Source organism: Gambusia affinis, linkage group LG08 (genome assembly GCF_019740435.1).
Source record: "Gambusia affinis linkage group LG08, SWU_Gaff_1.0, whole genome shotgun sequence".
Taxonomy (NCBI): Eukaryota; Metazoa; Chordata; class Actinopteri; order Cyprinodontiformes; family Poeciliidae; genus Gambusia; species Gambusia affinis.
In genome coordinates, this window is record NC_057875.1 from 28881027 (window position 1) to 28899768 (window position 18742).

At 37.8% G+C, this 18742-nt stretch overlaps 1 protein-coding gene across 8 annotated transcripts; it reads left to right on the top strand.

Annotated features, from left to right (window-relative positions):
* The first annotated feature begins 1059 nt into the window (after window positions 1-1059).
* On the top strand, window positions 1060-17098 carry LOC122836029 (peroxisomal succinyl-coenzyme A thioesterase-like). Of its 8 annotated transcripts, none has more exons than XM_044125656.1 (12): window positions 1061-1198; window positions 1290-1356; window positions 2250-2454; window positions 2545-2644; window positions 2724-2914; window positions 5516-5685; window positions 13061-13180; window positions 13914-13996; window positions 14148-14241; window positions 15178-15258; window positions 16508-16649; window positions 16740-17098. In XM_044125656.1, the coding sequence occupies exons 3-12, from the start codon at window positions 2259-2261 to the stop codon at window positions 16874-16876; spliced, it is 1314 nt and encodes a 437-aa protein (XP_043981591.1). In that variant the 5' UTR covers window positions 1061-1198; window positions 1290-1356; window positions 2250-2258; the 3' UTR covers window positions 16877-17098. The 8 variants fall into 8 exon arrangements, with proteins under 8 accessions (XP_043981593.1, XP_043981591.1, XP_043981599.1 ...); XM_044125664.1 differs by having other exon boundaries at window positions 16508-16612; XM_044125660.1 differs by having other exon boundaries at window positions 1290-1352; window positions 2253-2454.
* Window positions 17099-18742: the final 1644 nt, after the last annotated feature.

Sequence of the window (18742 nt, forward strand, 5' to 3'; positions counted from 1 at the left end):
CGCAGTTTACGTAAATACTCTTCTTGCTAGTCTTCAAGACGTACTTGTGCACTATCGTCCCCTGTGGTCACAGGAAATGAGTCAAAAATTTTGGTGTATGTTAAAAATCACAGTACAGAAGGAGATTAAGGGGAAAGAAGAGTAAGAGGGAAGATTAATTATGCCTTTAATTGGTAAACATTTTTAGTTTTCTACTAGTTACAGAATGTTGTGGGTGGTAGTGATGGCAGTTACTTTATAAACCTTTATAATCTTAATCAGATTACTGATTACACCTGGAAAAGTAACTTGGATACTTTACTGATTACTTGATTTGGGAAGTAACTAAGTTAGATTACAAGCTACTTTATTAGTTGCTTTCAGCAGCTGCTGACAACAACCTTTTGTCACCTCAGTATAAAAATTATATCGAGCTTTGCCAATACAGACTTAATTGCAAGTTATTTTATAATGGTAACATTAACAATGTATCTCCACTTATAAAGTTGAACTGAAGGGGAGACTGTTTGTTTGATGGTTACAACAGTCCAAAAAAACAACAAACTGTAGTAACTTTTGCCTGTTTTGCATGTGATGTCAGTAATTACACTGGTGGGTGTAATTACTATCTAAAATTATTCTATCCAAGGCCCTGGCAAGAGTACCAGGTGGCCTGAACTCATCTTCCCATGAATTTTCTCCTTGTCCTCTATGTAGGCAGGATTTTTTGCTTAATCAAAGAGGAAAATTGCATGTGAATGTCATATAATTTTAAAGGGGCGTCTCTGTGGAGAAGTCTAGCAATCCCTCTTGTGTGCTCAGTTTACGTTAACTGAAATGTAAAGGGGAATGTGGTTGGATTTATGATTATGCACAGTCTCAGACACATGTATTATTTTTTGCCTTCATATTTTTGTAAACATACAGTCTTTGTACATAAGTGCAAAGGAGATTTATGTACCTATGTTTTTATGATCGAATTCCAATGCCACTTACGCCATCTAGTGTTCACCGGTCGTAATGTGTCTGTGGGAGGAGACTAAAATCTGCGTGTCGGATCCACTAAAAAATAATGTGTCATGGCATAGGTTAGGAGTTTTGAGGCTTAGCTGGGTGCTGGTGTGGAGCAGACGCCGCTGGAGACCAACTGACACCTCAAACACACAAGGAGACACGATTAAAGCAGAAGACCAGAGCGCGAGGGCCTGCAGCCGGAGGGGTGAGCTTCCTGCACACGCGCCGTGGACTGCTTGTTTTTAAATGTAGCTGCCCTTTACTATGAGCTTGATTACATAGATTACTTCTGCCAGGATGGAACATGCTGCGTCCAACTGGTGGTTCTGAGCCAGGTCGGAACTTCAACAGATTCACCGGAAAGTAACTTCATGATTACCCAGCAACTCATTTTCTCCTTTAATTTTCGTCATAGCTGCATGGTTCACAGTGAATTTGGAAATAGAACACCTTCGATAATGTTAGTTGAAAACTTCATGTTGAGAATAACATTCATTTTAAATCCTAGGCTGTCTTAAAAATTAGGAATAACACTTTTTTCAGTTTTCCAGAAAACAAGCCCGTCAATTCCTTGTCATGTATTTATTTTTTATTTTCATTAACAGCGTAAGGCAGCAGCTTAAATTAGTTTAAACCAAATGACATATCAGGACAAAATCATCATAACAGTGGTCTAGTATGGGTTGGAAAGTCAATGATTTGGGCTTACTTTCCCTGCGTTTCTCTGCATGCCAGAGAAACGCAGGTATGCACTAGTCACACACACGTGTGCACTAGTGCACACACACACACACGCGTGTGTACTAGTCACGTGTGTGTTCCGTCCAACAAGCAGAGTTGCCACTGATCCAAGATTATGCCATAATGATGTAAGAAAATAAAGCAGCAAATGGTACTTTCTAGTCTAATTGTAAAAGAACATAGTTCTACTAGCCTTTGAATCTAGTGGAATTATGATTCTACTAGATTGGCTAAAATTATTCACATGGATAGTTTTAGTCAAGGGTTATCACAGTGTAGAATAAGTTGTTTTGGTTCACTCTGCGGAAAATTGAAGGCGTGGTTAAAATTTGTGACGACTGGATCATTTTTTAAATCAAGTTAATTACAGGGTCTGTAATTAGTGAATCACATTTTAATTAGAAACCACATATTGACCAAATAAGCAACTTTTCAGCTCAAAACCACTTTTTGCTCCTAAGTTATTGAATAGACAACTGAGCTCAACAGCAAATATATTTAATGTCTTTTGATAGCAGTTCAAGATGGATGAGAAACATTGTTGTGTGACGCTGTCAGTCCAGCCCTCCAGAGGACTTGTGGATGAGAAATTTGTTATACTGGTCCAGAACAGCTTCCCCAGTTCCCTTTTGACCATCTACGCTCACCATCAGTGTGAAGACGGCTACAGCTGGCACGCATTCGCCCACTACACTTCTGATGCCACTGGTGCTGTGAATGGTGTGGGATCCTACTCCAGATGTCAGACACACAGCCATATAACAAGAAATGCAGACAGTTTTTCATGTGTTTTTGCCTTCCACTTCACAGTTTCAGAGGATTGCAGTATAGGTGGGACTTATTCAGGTGTTGAAGCTATGGGTCTATTATGGAGCCTCAAGCCAGTTCCAGGCAGCAAACCAGGACTCAGGTTAGTTGGTCATGCAACTGCTCTCTGTCCACGCAGATATCACTACCAATATCTTAGCTGACTCTCCCCTTACCAACAGGATGAGGAAGAAGAATGTCCAGGCCCCCATGGTGGTCACCATATCTGTCTACAGCGGCCACCTGACAGAGTGCTTTGGGGATCAGGTCCCGCTGGCCAGTGTAGAAGTGGAGCGGTGGTACATGGCTCCTGGTGTCCAGAGGATACCAGTCACAGAGGATGGACTCACTGCAACCCTCTTTCTGCCTTCAGGTAGGTCTAGAACCAGTCTAGATGGTCTAGAAGCAGGATAGTTGGTAACAAAAGTATTCACACCTCTTGAAATTTTTCCTCTTATTAATGCAGCCACTAGGCCTGTCACGATAACAAATTTTGCTGAGCGATTAATTGTCTCAAAAATCATTATGATAAACGATAATATTGTTTGAAGACCTTTTTACACTGATTTAATGGAAATGACATAATATTGCATGCAATTTCCTGCCAAAGATAGATACACTTTATTTTCAAAAGAACACTTAACAGTGGAACTGATAAAATAAACAAAACAACTAAAAACAAAAATAAAATGGATTCTCAGTCTCCATTAACAAAAATGAATAAAAACACCAAGGTGTAAGTAAATACTGCATTCAACCAAAAGAGTGCAGATTATGAAGTCTGTATACTATGTTGCCCTTCAGCAATCATTAGATTTAAATAGAGTAGATGGGCACATCCGACTACCTGATGCAACAGTTCACATTACACGTTAGCTGTATATTTTCCCCTTATGACAATCTTAGAACGCTGTTCGTTCTATGATTGTCGCTTGCAATTTCGTAACTGATCATGCTGTAGTGTGTGGTGTGTTACGGTAAATCATTGTGGCCGCTCCCATCTAACTCAGGGGTTTTCCCCAACTGGGAGCCTTAACAGCCTGTTGAATGTGACAGGTAGCCAATCAGAAAGGGAAATTACAGAGGGGAATCCCAAACAGCTGACACGTGCAACCCGCAGTCCAGCGGACATTGGAGAAATGTGGAAACAACATTAATGTTTATAAAACATTTCGTGCAAAGAATATAGAAATGATGAGGGGAGGAGTTGGAGTGAAATTGCTATGCAGTCGATGAACCCAGTAACTTTTCAACTGTTCTTTGTTAATGTGACATAAGTAGGTTATAATGATTTTCATTTGGTCAGGGCTGACACTAGAGCCACATGCATTGCAGGTAGATTGTAGTAAAGCATTGATTAATGCCTGGTTTTAAAATTAACTGAACTTGTAGCCATTATTTTGTGCCCATTGTTGGACACCACACGGCACGATTTAACCCCATCAAACCATTATACATAGGATTTCTGTCGGCTAATGTGTGGTCTCAGGTTTTGAAAATGGGCCGACAATCGGTCAACAACTCTAAAATGGTATAGTGTGCGCTGAGCATTACACTAAGAAAATGAGGAAGGGAGGGTCAATGGAGAGCAGCGGAGTTCAGCCTTTTTTCATTCAGTGTCATCAACAGAAAGAGAAAAAGGTGGAAGAGATAATAAAGCCGATAATTAAAATTACGTTGATAGCTTTAATTTATCGTACGATTAATTGATTTATCGTTTATCACGACAAGGCCTAGCAGCCACAAACCTTGATGTATTAAGATTAAAGTGAAAATTGGAAATTAGCTTGTAATGAAATGGTGGATGAAAAAGGAAAAATAGGCTTTAGAAATGTTAGTATGTGTGCCCTGTTTATTCAATAATGCTAAATAAATTTCAGTGCTGTCAGGTGGCTGCAGAAGTAATTTAATCACCAAGCAGAGTTCACCTGTGTGTCATCTAACCTTAGTAGAAATGCAGATGTTCTGTTGTTGGCTCTCTGCTTAACCATGGTGGGAACCATTATCTACACACAGAACAAACATTTAAATCTCTTTAGTTTGGTGTGATGGGAGAGTTAATAGTTTGAGGCTTTTACAAACAATTAAATTAGCTGTCTTCCATCTAACCTCACTGTTAGTCCTAGTAAGAGACTGTTAGTCCTACTAACTGTCGGGTAAGACTGTTAGTCCTACTAACTGTCGGGTAAGACTGTTAGTCCTACTAACTGTCGGGTAAGACTGTTAGTCCTACTAACTGTCGGGTAAGACTGTTAGTCCTACTAACTGTCGGGTAGATACATAAACCTACTGTTATGGATCAGATGTAACCTTACAGAGGTCTCGCTTTATAGTTGTTGTTTGTTTTTTTTTATGTTCTCTTTTCACTAACAACTGGAAGAAAATATCTGGCATGCTATCTTATGTATGTATTCAATGTCAAACTAGAACCAAACCCATTAGCAACCTTTTTTGGGGTTCTAGAATATGGATCTATTTCAGTCAGTTAAGGTCTCTATAGGTTTTAAATTGCTTTTAGCTAGTCATGCAATCCTTCTCAAATGGAAGGATTACTCTCCTCCATCTCAATTACAGTGGTTGCAAAATATAAAAAATTGTCTTAAACTTGAAAAACTCAGATATTCACTTAAACCTTCTGTTGACACATTTTAAAAGTCATTTAAAAGCATTTCCAGCTTTTGTACAGTTGAAACATGCAGCAATGGAACTGCAGTGCTACACGGGGAAGGTCTCTTGTTGGACAGAACTGATATAATTTTAGTGATGTGGGATGGAGAGTTATTTTCTTGCTTTATATTTGTATCTCTTCACTTTGTTTGTAGGACAAAAACCGTTTGTTATAGTTTTTTTCCCCCTTTCTTGTTCTGTCAGTGTGCAAAATATATGTGAAAATTCAATAAAAATGTTTTTGATAAAAAATAAAAAAATAAAAAGAAATGTAAGAACTGTTTTTGTTGATCTGACGTATTTAAAGGACCTGGACCTTTTCCTGGTCTTCTGGACCTGTGGGGCGGTGGAGGTCAGTTGGTGGAATACCGTGCCGCTTTGCTGGCCTCACATGGCATTGCCTCAATGGCACTTGACTACCTGACATGTAAATACACCATGGAAACAGGAAAGATTGTGGAGCAGGACTACTTTGAGGTAAATGTAAAGGAAATATGTGGATATAAAACCAATGGCAACATGAGTATCACAAGGACACTTATCGGTGAAGCTGGTATTCAACTGTAGTGCTTTGTAGAGTACACCACAAGAAAATAGGAGTTTTTCAGGGTTTCCCCTACTGTAATATAAGCCTGTCAGCCTTCTATTATAAGCCTGGTGAGCATGGAGCCGGGAGCACTCACCAATCACACTGGTGACACCACTGCGCGTTGGCCACCTAGCTCGCTATCACAGTTTTATCTGGGAAGTTTACTGCGGCACGGATTGGGCGCCCCACCTTTCACTCAAACTGGAGACAGACTCTCCTGTAACAGCATTTATATCAACACCCTGTGAGGACTCATATTTCTCTGGAGAATTCTTAGTCAAAATATGATTGATTAAAGTTTGTTTAAAAGCCACACTGTTTGCTCTGCTTGGCTCAATGTAAAGCGCATTTATAGCCTATAGACATGCTTTCAGAGGTGCGGTTTGAGCTTGCAGTGAGGAAGATTTCTATGTGAACAAAGAATTATGTGCAGCGTGTGCATTTACATCTCATATGCTGCCCACTGCGTGGATATAGCATCATATTATAGCTATGGGAACAAAACAATCTATTCAACTATGAATGTTTTTCTTTGAACTTTTGCAAAGTAAACTTGCCAGCTCCTTAAAATTTTAAATTTAAATGTTAAACAATATAAAACCTTTTCGTTTATTTATGCTGAAGCCATTAAATCAAATTTAGCAGCATTACATTTTTATATCTGTTGTGTTAAAATGTTAACATTTATGGTCTTCAAATGCTTACGGTAGTTTATTTATGCCTTGAGCCGGTTGCAAATGTGATCAACATTACATCATGTTTTTAGAGCCATTAACTCGGGTGTCCTCAAGTCCAGTCCTCGAGAGCTACCATCCTGCAATTTTCAGATGCTTCCCTGCTCTGACTCAACTGAATCAAATGAATGTCTTGTTACCAGGCCTGTTCAGAGCTGATCTTGGTCTGTTGGCATTAGAATGCATCTAAAAGTTGCAGGACGGTAGCTCCCAGTTTATTTCCAAGCAAAGGCATTCAGTGAAGAATGTTGACTGCTACAGCTCCCCGTCTGTCTGTGAAGGACACTGAATCACACACACATTTCTGGTCCTTAAATTTTACATGCCAGGCATGTAAAATTAAATCTGTAATTTAGGTAAACACTAGTTCATAAAAGTAATTCTGTCACAGATGTCGGTGGCAGTGTAATTGAGCTTCAGAAAATCAAAGGAGAAGAATACAAATAACCTTTACTGTCATCACTGGGGAAATTTTGTTCAGCCCAATATGTAACCATCCAGAATTGTCTCTTTATGTCCTTTTATACTGTCTTGCATACATCTTTTGGATTGGTTCCTTTTCTGGAAGTTTGTCACTTTAACGTGATACCATATATGTGCACGTTAAATTATCTGCTTTTAAATTTAAGTTTGAAACAATTTCCCCCTAAATGAAGGATTCAGGCTACAATGATGAACAGTGAGGTTTACAAATAAAACAAAGTAAACGTGATAAGCGATGCAACAGACTAGTGGGTGACGCAAATTAGGAGTGCAACTTGGGGTTATTTACATTTAATATTAGCTACTTATCATTTAAAAACAATAATAAAGAGTTTTGAACAACTTATTAGACAATGTCTTATTTTATTAGCTGTATAGGTAGCACTGTTGCCTTACAGCAAGAAGGTCCTGGGTTCATTTCCTGGTCCGGGGTCCTTCTGCACGGAGTTTGCATGTTCTCTCTGTGCATGTGTGGATTCTCGCCGGGTACTCTGGCTTCTTCCCACAGTCCAAAAACATGATTAGGATATCGTCCAACAGGGAAAAAAAAAAACAAAAAACCTGACCTAAAAGGTCAGAAAAATGCATTAAGTATTTTATCCAAAACAACAATTATTATCATGTATAAACACACAAAAAAATAAATATTAAAGTTAGACATTTGGTTTATGCATATTAAATGCAAAAGCAATTATTAGATTTCTAATAATTTTGACCAGATTCAACATTTCAATAATCAGGTTAAATTAACCACAATTTAAATAAACTAAAAAAAAGTATAAATTGTTTTTAAAGCTAATCAATTTACAGTGCACTTTCAAAATATCAATCAAGAAAAATGCAATAAATTAATTGTCAAATACTTAAGCAAAGTAAGAGAAAGAAAAATAAATAATACTGTTTGATATTGCACTGTTCTGATCAATTTCACTGTCATTTTAAACCTCACTGCCTCAGCATCAATACAGAAGTGCGAGAACACGCACAAAATCATTGATGCACCAATGAGCAATTTACCTTTTCAATGGGATTGGGGCGTACTTAGCCACAATGCTCGGTGACGTTCCAGGTAAACGGCGCCAACAATTCTGGCAAAACAATGCAACATAAAAGCAATACTGCTATCAGATGACAGACTCACCAGGCAATCAAGTCCATAGACTCAGTGATTTAGATCAATTTGTGTGGAAGACGCCACCAGTATGCCACAACCACAGTTCAATTTTTGCACTGTAGGCGGGGCTTTAAATAAGTTAGCAGAGTTTGGGGCAACACAGGAAGTGGGCCTGCAAAAATAAAAATCCCTGACTAATTGCGGGTTACAACTGTCAAATGAAAGTGGCAGCTACAAGGAGCCAGTAGGACTCACACACAACCCTTATGCAGCTTTCACTGCCATTACAAGAAACAAAGAACTCAAAAGAGAGAGTTTATCTGAAAAATTACAAATACCACCCAAACTGGCTTCTCTCAATACCCCATCATTATTGTGTGACAAAACAAAAAATTTCTCATTTGATGGAGCAAGGTGTACAGATTGGGATTACCCCTAGCTAAAGTTATTCTGATAGGTTTTTACAGTTCATGATGACATGATAGTTGTGTGTCGGATCCACTAGTTGTTTAGCAAAGTCTATAAAATCACTTTTTTCCACCAGTAACTTGGTGTGCTTAAGATCACCAATTGGAACACTAACATAGCATTTATTGCATCATTTATCATGATGCATATTTTATCACAACAAGATAGTAATTTATTGTAATTGTGATAAATTTCAACTAAGGATGCTTAAAGCCCTGTAAAGAAATATTCATATTGTAGGGATCATTATTTTTACTATTTTATTTTCAATAAACAAAAAACTTTTTGTTTATTGAAAATTCAAAATATGATTAAAGGCAGGAACTCTGTGTGCATTTTAGTGAAACATATCCCACTTCTTTGTCGTAAAGGCTATTGCAATTAGAAATATTATTTTCAAGAGCAGTATTTGTGTTTGTGTGGCTAAGATTGCTGTTATGCAGTCATAGCCACACAGTTGCCCAAAGAGTAATACATAATTCCTTTCACTTTTATTGTTATCACAAGAGTCCTGCAAAATATTTTGATATAACGTTTTGTCCATATCGCCCAACCCACTAAAGCCATTTAAGGTACAGTAAGTGCCTATACACTGGAACGGTTGATAAATTTAACCTCTGGCAATAGTTTATGGTCACGAGGTAATTGCGACACATTTCAGGTACACATTAACCTGTGGCACAAAAGTCACTCTGTTTATAGCAGTTTGCAATACAATGGTGGAGCAGCTGCAGCTTGTAAATCGTCTCAACCTTAAACCTCTAAATTATATTTTGAAACTGGCAACTTCTCAGACAATAGAATGCAAGTGTTACACATTTTGAAGAGAAAATCATGAAGTCCTGCTTTCAGACTGAAAATGTGTACTCTTGAATTATGGCATAAAAAATCCCCCATAGATTTTGCTTTAAAAAGGCACCATATGCTTCAAAAATGTATAATAAAGGTTCTGGTCAAAAAATTTTAATACCATGAAAAAGTTCATTTTAAATTAGTAATTCCATTCAAAAAGTAAAATTTGTATATTCATTCATTACATACAGACTGATATCTTTCAAGTATGTATTTCATCATTTATTGTGATAAATGATGAAATGTTTTAGAATTATTATTGACAACTAATAAAAACTAATTCAGTATCTCAGAAAATTAGAATATTGTGAAAAGGTACTGCGCGCGTTGTAAGGACCGAGACCGGTGCTGTTTTTTTTTTATTTATTTTTTTTTTATTTATTTATTTTTTATGAAAAAGTAACTCATTACAATGAGATACCATCTTATTATTTATTTAGTGACACTCCAGGGGCTCTTTTTTGTGGGCTCTAGTGTCCCTTATATGACAGTAGACTGACAGGAAAGGGGGAAGGAGAGGGGAAAAGACATGCGGCAAATGTCAGTCGGGTCTGGGGATCGAACCTGCGACGCCCGCTTCGAGGACTCAAGGCTTCCAAACGTGGGCCACGCCATCCCCCACGCCACCACAGCACACCCGCTGGTGCCATTGTTTCATACTCATTCTGCTGCTTGTTGGTGTAACCAACAGCATCCGGTTTAGGATTTTCAAAATAAAAGCTCCTCCAGACTCTATACATAGAACGAACATATTTAATTATTTCTTGCACGGCCCGATACCAATTAGTCTATGCACCGGCCCGGTGGTTGGGGACCACTGGCTTTGCCAATACTTACTTAATTGCGAGTTATTTTATAATTGTTACATCAACAATGTATCTCCGCCTGTAAGGTTGAACTGAAGGAGAGATGGTTTAATGTTTACAGCAGTCCAAATTTTATTTTATTCTTTTGTAATATTTGCCTGTTTTTGTGTGTTCCACTATTGTCTGGAAAATTCTTAGTAGGAATTAGAGTACCCCCCCAACCCTTCACCCCCAGCTTCCAGGTTCTGTGTTACGGCCCTGCGTTTACTGTCACAGTGCAGCGCACAGCGCTCCTCCTGCAGCTCCACAACTCAGATTGGTTGCACAGATTTGTGACACTTATCCTAAAATATTAATGATTATATTGATGTTTAGTTGTGCAACTTTACGGACATGTTCATTCATGGTAGTTTTCACATTTATTGCGCTGCTCATATTAGTCTCGATGTTTCCAGTTCTTTGAATGGAATAACTGATTTAAATAAACTTTTTTGTGATATTATAATTTTTGACTAGCACCTGTACTGCTCCTTTAATTGGGATTTAACAGAAGTGAAAAACAAATATTCATTTTAATTATATTTTCTGTGTGCTTTTTTTAAAGACTACAGTTGATGTTTATGTTAACTTCAGTTAAAGAAATGCTATGTATCAAATATAACTTAAAAAATGTTACTGTGTAATTTAACTCCTTAAAATTGGGCCTCTTTCCTTTTAAAAACTCCTGCTCTTTCCGAAACTCCATTTTCAGAAAGTCACCACAACATGGCTCTTCTGTAAATCCTTTAGCCATATTTTTACCAGTGTTTCACTGGGATGTAGCTCCTATAAAGAACTCATAAGAGTTACAGTTCCAACAGGTGTTCGCTAATTTCTGCTGGTTAGTCTGAAGGAGCTGAATGCAGGAGCTTCAGGGGAGGACTTCTCTGTGAGGTAGAAGCTTGGAAACTATGCCTTGAAGGTGGAGCTAGATTCACCCTGGCATTTTGCACAGTTGAATGGTTGCCATGGGGATTAAAGGATTTATCAAACATGCATGAAAAACACTTCAGGTGTTTTTGATGATGGCATAATATCAAAAAAGTTGATTATTACATAGTAGTGCCCCTTTGATTATCATTCCATTGATACCGAGCAAGAAAGTCGGTGGAGAGAAGCAAGAACAGGTGAGATATGTTAGTGTTTGCAATAGGTGTTTGTGTGTTCTGGTTACAGGATGACCAGCAGCTTTCTCAATGAGGTGAATCATTACTGATCCCACCATAAAGTCTTGTACAATAATCTAGTTGAGCTTTGGTAACTGAAAGAAGACTTGTTGTGGAACTCGAAACATGAATCCAGGGTTAGACCAAGATTTGCAACCTATTGCTTAGCAGTCCAACTCCTGGTTGTGAGATGGATCGTAACCAAAAGAACAAGATCTGTAACACCTGAAATTAGCTTCTTCCATATGGTGGCTGGGTTCATCCAAGAGAGAATGAAGAGCTCCATTCTTTAAAAGCTGCTGCTTCTCTTTTTGAAATCAGTCAGTTGAAATGCTTAAGAAATAATCTGAACAGGATCAGTGGCAGAGCCAGAGGGGTGGCAGGGGTGGCATTTGGTTGCACAGATGGTTGCTACCCCACTGGAAATGGTCATTTTAAAATATAATACTTATGAGATCGGCAAAGATTTGCTAGGAAAACTGTAATTTCCGACTGTCCCTGAAGGCAGCCTGATGCAGTAGCAGCTCACTGACGCTATTCATTGGTTAAGCTGACATCTACTAACAGAACCTGGGCTGCAGATGAGAGGCTGTGAATAGAAGTTACTGCAGAACCTCAACTGCTATAGGAAGTCTCGGCCCATAGCACTTGGAGCTCACAAAATATCACATAAACATTACCAAAAATACTGTACAAATAATTTGAGCCGCAGCACAAATTATGTACAATTAAGTAAGTCAAAATGTCAAATCAATTGTATTCCGGAAGGGCAGTGTGGGTTTCTTCCTGGTTGTGGAACACTGGACCAGCTCTATACCCTCAGCAGGGTCCTGGAGTTTGCCCAACCGGTCCTCACATGTAGACCGGATGGGCATTCTACATGTGTTTTGTGAACTTGGAGAAAGCGTTCGACAGTGTCCCTCAGGGAACCCTGTGGGGGGTTCTCCAAGTATGGGGTACTGGGCCCTTTGATACGGGCTGTCTCTGTATGACCAGTGTCAGAGTTTGGTCCGCATTGCCAGTAAGTCGGGCTTGTTTCCTGTGAGAATTGGACTCCACCAGGGCTGGCCTTTGTCACAAATTCTGTTCATTACTTTCATGGACAGAATTTCTAGATGCACCAAGGTGTGGAGGGGAAATACAATCCTAAGGCCCCTTTGGTGGCCTTAGGATTGTATTTCTGCTTTTTGCGGATGATGTGGTCCTCCTGGCTTCATCAGGTTGTGATCTACAGCTTTCGCTGGAGCAGTTTGCAGTTGAGTGTGAAGCAGCCGGGATGAGAATCAGTGCCTCCAAGGCCATGGTCTTGAGCTGGAAAAGGGTAGAGTGTCTTCTCCGGGGTGGGGGGGATGTCGTGGTAACACAATAATCAAACTACCAAGATTAGTTATACTTTTACAAAGTAAAATTCCTAATTAAATGCTAAATGTAAAATGATTTTTTAAATTTTATCTCGGCTGAACCCATTAAATAAAGTTTAGTGCAATTTATTCAGAATTGTTATTCTGAATAAATTAATGCTAAAGTTTTAGATCTATTGTCTGTGTTACAATTCAACCATTGCACACTGGTCTGAGCTGTAACACAATTTTCTCCTGCAGATGGCTTACAAATTTCTCCAGAAGCACCCTAAGGTCCTTGGCAGTAGAATCGCCATGTTGGGTCTCTCCCTGGGCACCAGTGTCACCCTGAAAATGGCTGTGCATTCTCAAATTATGAAGGTTTGGTTTAGGGCCTCTACTCATGGAGACAAGTGCATTACATTTTTGTAAATTATCCTGTTCACATGACAGAATGCAGTGCCACATTCTAGGCTATTCGGTGGCACTGCCACAGAAATACACAAAAAATACCAAATATTGAGATTTTTCTTATTTGTGAGAGTGAGGCACTACATGATGATCTACACTATACGTGATCATGCAAGCTGCATAACCACATAAAATGAGGTCATGCAGTCATGAAAACATAACATGATTTAAATGTATCTACTCTGGAACAGGGTTTTAAAAATAATCATTTCTGGACTCCCAAGATGGGAAATCTGTGTGAATACAACCTAAAGGACAAAACTATTGCAGATACACCTAAAATTGTCTTTGTGTAGATAAGGTCTTGGATTGAATTTTGTACATCAGAGAAGAAAACTTCTCTAAAAACAAATCCAGTTCAGATTCTTTCATATACAATTGTTCAGTTCAGTTACCTCCACAAAAGTCTGTCCACCTCAATCCACAACAGCAAAGTTAAGATAGTTATGGAGTTTCTGTTTGCATGATTAAAAGTGCAAACTTTTAATCATGCAACACACTTATATCTTAAATATAAGTGTGTTTGTTTTTGTTCTGTCAGCTAGTAGACAGCACTGGGAACAACAGTAGAAATTCTTGTTTCTGTCTGTTTCTCATCTGATCAACATCTGTTTGTCTAAAAATGTGTTGATGTGTTCTCCAGCTCAGGTGTGCCGTGTGTGTCAGTGGGAGTCATGTGCAGCCAATGGATGGATTCTTGAAGGAGATGCTGGATTACTTCAGCAAGTAAGTTCATGAGTTCCCAGTCAGTGGCTGAAATTCTGCATAAAGGATTCAAATTGATTAACGGAGAAGAGAACAAATTAATCAGAAATATTTGTTTTCATTATAGTTATCACAACATCATTTAAATGACGACCTTCTTTGTTCAATAAAGAAACAGTGGGAATACTCGCTTTACCAAAGATAATGAGGTGGTCTGGCGAGATCTCCTGCTGCCCATCCCCATTGACCTCTCCCTCAAAGTGGATGTGAGTAACTAAAGGCACAGCATGTCTGTTCTTTCCCACATTCAGCTTTAAATGTACTAATTATTTTAGTTCTAATTGGCAAATATCCTTTTCTAAGAATTTAACTAAGGAAGTACCCATCCACTTTTTTCACTTCCATTACAGATACCAATATGTGAGATTTAGTATCAGCTGATATTGATCTGACAGAAAAATGGCGCTGAATTTACTTAAAAACGTTTCTTTTTTTAAAGCACAGATAAATGTACCGAATTGCAAATTTATGTAATGACTCTGCACCAGTACTGCAAGCTTAAATACAGCAGTAGATTCACAAGCTTGTTAAAACATGTAGAAACAACACAACTTTAATTTGTTCAGTCATTGCAACAAGAAGTATAACATCCAATGTGAAATAAAAAGATACTGAAACTGACAAAAACCTTAGGTTGACTATTTTGGTCAAACATGTAAAAAAATAAACTACAACAAACCTTATTTCAATTTTTTCAGAAAATGGAATTAGGAATTCTAAATATAATGTAAAGATAATGTGATAACTCATGATGTTTCTCAGAGTACAAATTAGTCTGAATAGATCTGGATCGGACCTAATGCCCAATCTGGAATTTTTATTTTTTCAATATTAGGACCATCTCGACATTTAACTTTTAGTTAATAAATAAAATTTGAGTTGATGCACAAGCTGCACAAACATTAAACCAAAAAATTCAAGCAATCTCTTGTCCACCATTTATATTACAATTTGTGGACAGAGACCTCTTGTGAATTTTGATTTGCTACGCGACTGCTGCACCCCTCCTGTCCAACTCCCTTTTTTCAGTACAAAGCTTACTAGAAAAGAACTGTTCACTTTAAATAACATGTGGCTAACTCCTGGAGGGCTTTTTCCAAAAACAAGAAATGAAGTTAAAAACTCAGTTTGTCTTTGACCAGGTCGGAAAACTCCAGTGTCCACTGATGTTGATTGTTGGTGAGGATGATCAGAACTGGTGCGCCTATGAGTCTGCAATGGATGTGAGTTTTCAAATATGAAGTTCTTCACTGAATACAGTAAAGTACATGTGTCAAACTCAAGAACCTAGAGCCAAATCTGGCCCTCCATAATTTTTTTATATAGCCCTGTAGTCTGTGGGAGAAAACATAAATAGAGCCTTCAAGATAACAATTATGTGCCTAAACATTATTTTATCAATCAAATCAAAGCAGTTTTGTCTATATAGTGCCAAGGTACTTCAATGTGAAAAGCTGTTCAATATTACTTAATTTTAAATACCAGTAATCAATTGCAGAGACGGGTATTTATGCATATTTTAACAGTTTGTTAAAGTGTCATTTATCGCATTCTGAAAGCATTGCCCCTGTCAAGAGCCAAGAGACAGCTACATGTGGGGATGAGTGGAGCTAGGGAGATGAGCAACAAATCCCGCTCAAACACAAAGATTACAACATATTGTAGCCATGGTAATACAACAATCAAACTATCAAGATGATTCTTTGCACTTTTACAAAGTAAACTTACCTAATTACATCCTAAATGTACAATTAATTTTTTTAAATGTGCTAATAGAAAAACATGAAGACTTTACCCCTCTGAGCTTTTTTAAATCTTTAAACCAGTGTGTAGCCAAGCTGCTAAGGAACTTAAACAAATAGATATTAGTGTTTAAAAGAGTGTTAGTGTTTAAAATAGCAGCAAATATGCTTATTTCATAACATACTTCATAACCAGCGACCTTCTCTCTTGTGGTCTGTTTAAAAAGGCCCAGATCAGCACAGCCCTCCAACTCTGTCAGCAGCAGAAACCTCTCAACAGCAACTTCATACCTACCAGGGAAAACATAGACTACATTTGCTTTGCATTGCCCTCACATACCAACAATGATATAGTATGATCAGATTAAGTATCAGATTTTTAATTAATATATGGGTTATTGCTATGTTGTTGTACATTGTTTTAAGATATTGTTCAATCTGCCTCTTTTTAACTTTAAGTCCCTGCCCCCCCAAAGGTCTCTACACGGCCCTGATGTTCTATGACTTTGTATTTTTATGTTTTTATGATGTAAAGCACCTTTGTAAACTGCTTTGTTGCTGTAATGAGCTATACATATAAATTTGATTTGATTTTTAAGATTAAATGTGATGTGCTTTGCTGCGACATCAAGTGTCACTAATTGGAACTAACATGTGAATAAATAAAAAAAATATAAAACATAAAATTGCCTGTTATGTAGCCTTTTGAATGGTTTGTTCTGTTTTTCAGATGAAGGGGATGATGGAACGAGCAGGGAACAACCATCTGCTGACTCTCTTGTCGTACCCAAATGCAGGTCACTTGATCGAACCACCATACATGCCTCATGCCAGAGTGAGTCTCTTCAGATATATGCAGTCACATCAGAAGAGTAGGTTTGACTTCTCATTCCAAACTCACTCTGCTTCTCTGTTCTAAGTGGCACTGCCATTGAACTGATGGCTGCCTTTGCTGTTTGCAGTGATGGCTCTGTGGGGAGGACAGACCCTGGAACATTCTCGGGCTCAGGAGGACGCCTGGAGGAAACTGTTGGTCTTTCTGAAGAAGAATCTGTATAGTGGAGTGAAGAGTGGATCTTTGTCACTTTCCAACCTTTAACTAACAACCAGCGGTTGTTGAATTGTACAGTTGAACCACATAATTTCTTCTCTGGCAGACAATGGAGATTGCTTTAGGAGCTAAATGGATGCTCAAGTGAAAAAGCTTTTGATTGTTGATTATGAATGTACGGTTTTATACAACTTGGATACATTAGTCAAAAAAAATTGTTACATAAAACATACTGTAAAATAAGGGTTTCAATAAAAAATAAGGAACAAATTAGGCTCCAGCAGGGCGAACTCAAATCGTGGCAGTGATAGCCACACTCCCACTGAGAGCTCCCGCAACCTGCCACGGCTTCTGTGTAGCATACTGAATGACTTTATTTTGAACCAAAAAATAAACAAAAAACTAAAACATAACACTTCCATCCATCACTGATTCTGCGACATATACTGCAGCTTCTGTGTCTGATTCAATATGAAGGATTTTATTTAGGGGAAAAACAAAAAGAAAAAACTGTGGATCTGGCAAAACCTGCTAAGGGGCAGGCAGCTATGGGGAAAAAAAATTATTTTGCTTTCCCTAGCAACAGGCATTTTCCATTTTCTTTATTTATTTCTGCTTCAGTATGAAAATGGCTCTGAGGAAGGGTGTGTCATCATGCTATAACTTCTCCCAATTGGTTGGTTAGGATCACATCGCCCGGGTGAAAAATAAATATTCTAAGTATGTTAAATTTAACATACTTTAAGTCAGACTAATTATGAGTATGCTTCCAAGTTAGCTTAGGATTAGTTAAATTAAAGTTTGTTATTTTGGAACAACTAATTTTGTACTTAGTGTATTTTAATAGTAATTAAATTATAGAGAAGCCCAATTTAAAGTGGACTAAGAGTACTTTAACATACTTTTTTGGAACAACTAAAGTTATACTTAGTATACTTTAAGCATATTGCTTTTTATGTAATATAAACATGCTTGATTAGTCTATTTTTAGTGTACTATTTCGGCGATTGAATTACATTTAAAATATATATGGAGTGTATTTCAAGTAATACATATTTTATATATTAATAGTGTGATCACAGTATGTCCCTACTACACTTTTGGTTTACTATAGTTGGTAATGAAGTACACTTTTTAGTTACTTATTAATGGATTACTATTCTTCTTTGCCACTTTGTACATTACATGCTTCATACACACTACAGTACTGGAAACACAACAGGCTACCAGAACACAGAAGGATCAATTACAACACACTGTTCAGGTGAAACAAATTACTTTGCGTATTCAATATATTCACATTTTTCAAGAGTTATATATATATATATATATATATATATATATACATATATATATATATATATATATAATTGTGGAGAGAAGAAAAAGTTATTTTGTGCCAAAACATCTTGTATGTAGCGTACATCAGTGTGAGTCTATGGGGGTCAAAGGGCACGCCAAAGCCTTAATCTTTTTGGTCAGTTTAGTTTTTCTGTAAGCTAAAAATGATGAGTGGAGTTTGAATCTCCCATAGTTCCAAGATCCTGCCAGAGCTTTTTACAGTGACACTTTTTACGGTTCTGGTGGGTTGCCGGTTTATTAGCTTTTTATGCGCTTTCGCAAACTTAAAAGCTGATGTCGGCTGACGGCTGGTGTCAGCCAACAGATGTCGGAAAAAATTTTTTTCGACAGATCGGAAGGTATGTACAAAACTATTACTGCACCTGACCTGCAAGAGCACAACCACCTCTCCAACGCTCATCATGTGCGCGTCACGAAAGCCGCACAAACCTAAACCACTAAAGCAGCGCACCCTTTTTTTTTTTTCGTTTTTTTTTTTTTTTTTTTTCTTTTTTTTCCTTTTTTTTTTACACAAACTATGCTAAATAATAAAGACATGGAAGCGAAGCCTAC